General features: G+C 40.5%; 1 protein-coding gene across 1 annotated transcript; it reads left to right on the forward strand.

Annotated features, from left to right (window-relative positions):
• The first annotated feature begins 1,822 nt into the window (after positions 1–1,822).
• Positions 1,823–3,109, forward strand: LOC135077684 (ankyrin repeat domain-containing protein 54-like). The gene has a single exon (XM_063972248.1). It carries the CDS (start codon positions 1,950–1,952, stop codon positions 2,742–2,744), a length of 795 nt encoding a protein of 264 aa, XP_063828318.1. The 5' UTR covers positions 1,823–1,949; the 3' UTR covers positions 2,745–3,109.
• Positions 3,110–3,142: the final 33 nt, after the last annotated feature.

Below are 3,142 nucleotides of genomic sequence, written 5' to 3' on the forward strand. Positions count from 1 at the left end.
CGCAACTTGTAGTGTGCTATAATGACTGTACCTCGTGTTCAGAGCCACTTGTGACACGTTGGCATTCTCGAAGCACATCGCAGCTAGTAGATCCAAGGCGGGCAGAGCCCTGGCCGGCGGCGGGTGGTCGGTGCGCGTGGGCCCGGCCGCCAACGCCGCCGCGGCCGCCGCGCAGGCGCCGGCCGCGCAAAGCGCCTCTTGCTCGCGCGCGCCGCCGCACCATATGGACAGGATGCGGACTACGCACGCGCGGGCTGTTGGCGAGCCTTCGCGGGCTATTTCTGATGATAGAAATGGCATAATTGATGTATGTTCGAACCAAATAAATGTTTTTCTAATAAACAGAATGAGGGAACGAACGTTGGTCAACAATCGCGGGCTATGTCTGTAGATACCATGGTCAACAACTATAAAATTCATACAAAAAGCAAAATTCATAAAATTGACAGAATGCGGACGACGCGCGCAATCTTATGCTGTCGGCGAACATTCTCTGGCAATACAGAAATGGTCATAAATTAGCAAAATAAATATAAATATTGTAGTTCTGTTGTTTAATCACCAAATGTGCCATAATCGGTAAATTTTTATACAATGTTGTATAGAAGCTTAAAGTTCAAGTTTTTATTGTTATTACCAGAAAAGATAACAGCAATACATTGCAAACTGGAGTCTCATAGTATCTTTTAGTATGCTCATACAGCCAGTATTATCAATGATAATGACCTAAGTTCAAGACTATTAACAATGTTTCTAGAGAAATATAAACTTAAATATTAAAATTTAGTGTATTTTAATGTAAACTTACGTGTCAGTCTGGTGAGTAGCCTCATATCTGCTGGCAGAGACGAGATTGGGGCAGGTGGGTGAAGAAATATGCTTCTTAACGCACATAGAGCTGCCTCAGCGAGTTTTGTTTCAACTGGCACTGTTTTGAGCACCTCCACCAACGCTGTGGCTGTGCCTTGCTCTACCAGGGAGGTCACATTCTCTGGTGTGCCTTTGGCTAAAGATCCTTTCAAAGTAAAATAATAAATATGTAAGTGTTGATGTTATTATTATTAATTTTGAAAGACTTAATAGGACCTCATTTAGGAACAAATTACTGTTACCATACAAAAAACACTTGTGTTTAGATTTGCATTGTATCTGAAGTTGCAGCAAGTAAAAACTTAAAAGTTATGTAAATAAAAATAAATAAACAGGCATAATTATCTTGAGTCAATATTACAAATGAATATAGTATTATTACCTATTGTGATTGTGGCTTCCAGTCGGATATTTGGGTCCAGAGTGTCGTCAGACATGAGCTGGAGCAGCCGGGGTACGACTCCTTGCTGGATCACAGAACTCTTCTGCCGGTTGCTCCCGATCACGGAGTTCTTCAGCGTCACCAAGGCTTCCACGATCTTGCCGCTGTCCGGCGAGTACAACTCGTCGATATACGACCGAGAGCTTTCAATATCCTTGCAGACAAACGTTTATAGGTTACCTGACGTGATATAAAAATCCACTCGCCTACATTTAATATCAATATTTACATTTACACTTACCATGAACACTGTTAGCTGCTGCATTGTATTGTATAAGATTTACGCAGCAATAATGGTAAAAATATCTTTTCAAAATTCCTCCGAGGCCGAATACGCTGTCAGTACATAAACTGTCATTTGTAACTTGTGTTTCGTTCGGAAATTAACGTGCCAAATAATTCATTGAATGATTGAATTCATTATCTCAGTCAATTGAATTGTTACACAAGCCCAACCCTAGCTAATTGAAGAATTTCGAAAAAAAAACACCGTCATAGACAATATTTAATTTGACAGCGACAGCTGACGCCTGTGTTGATTTTTGTTGACAGACAACTCTAGAAATTGTGTGATATTTTTCTATTCGAAATCCAGGAAATTGTAACATGATATTTTGTTAAAAACAGTGAAACAACCATGGCAGACTCTGGAGTAGATACAAGCAATGAAAGCAGCGACAACCCAATATTTGATCACTCCCAGTGTACATTGGAGTTCAATCCCCCAGCGATACCGATCAACCAAGTAGGCCAGGCTATGCCCGTGGAGTTTTTTGGTGAACCACATGACCATATCGGTAAGATAAAGTGCTCTACAAAGGCAAGACACTGCAGACTGAACTATCGTTACGGAGGAGCCGCTTGGAGAAATCAAAAACTGCGCTTCGCTGCGGGAACAAACAACACAGAACTTGTCGAGAAACTTTTACTTTCTGGAGCGGAGCCCAATTCGTCAGATGAATTTAAAAGGAGTCCACTTCACTTAGCTGCTTGCAGAGGATATGTAGATGTGGTTAGGGTACTCCTGAGACATGGTGCTAACCCTAATATAAAGGATACTCTGGGGAATACACCCCTTCATCTTGCTGCGTGCACGAATCACATACCAGTTGTAATAGAATTGCTCGATGCTGGCACTGATGTCAGTTCCAACGACAAGAATGGTCGCAACCCAATACAGCTGGCTCAAAGCAAGCTGAAACTGATTCAAATGCGTCCCAGCGGTGCTGGGCATTTTGAGGAGACTAGGCAGCTTATTGGCGAGATTTGTTTGGTTGTTGAAATGATGCTGAAGTATATGAAAATCCAGAAAGCCGATGCGGGAGAACTGGAGTCGGTGCGGCTGAGACTGGAGCAGGTCAGCACCCGGGAACAAGTTGACTCCGAAGTACAAAACCTACTCGACAGTCTTGACTGTCTAAAGCTGAGATAACTTTGTTGAACTTTGTGATCGTTTGCATTACTAGGTAGATAAATATATTTTAAAGACTGTTCATATTTGTAACTGCCTATTTATAAGAGTTCACAATTTATTAGTATGTAAGAAAGAACTAGTTTAAGTTCTCACTAAAATTTTATTCATTGTAAGTTTCAAGGGTTTGATTTAAAAGTTATATGCACTAAGACAAATGTTATGCTTATTGCTAGAATAAGCACATGTCAATTTGACTTAGCATTTTACTGACCCTTTAGAATTTTAAGTAAATGGTTTTAGGCAGAAAATAGTTTTATTGTCTCATTGTAAGAAACACATCTAATCACATGTTGATTTCGCATAATAAAGATTTTTGATTCGCATTACTTGTTTTATTTTGTTAAAAATACAAAGAA

Source organism: Ostrinia nubilalis, chromosome 13 (assembly GCF_963855985.1).
Source record: "Ostrinia nubilalis chromosome 13, ilOstNubi1.1, whole genome shotgun sequence".
In the NCBI taxonomy this organism is placed as follows: Eukaryota; Metazoa; Arthropoda; class Insecta; order Lepidoptera; family Crambidae; genus Ostrinia; species Ostrinia nubilalis.

What these genes read in the sequence shown, in the direction of transcription:
- LOC135077684 (XM_063972248.1), top strand. Translation starts at nt 1,950, where the DNA reads ATGGCAGACTCTGGAGTAGATACAAGCAATGAAAGCAGCGACAACCCA.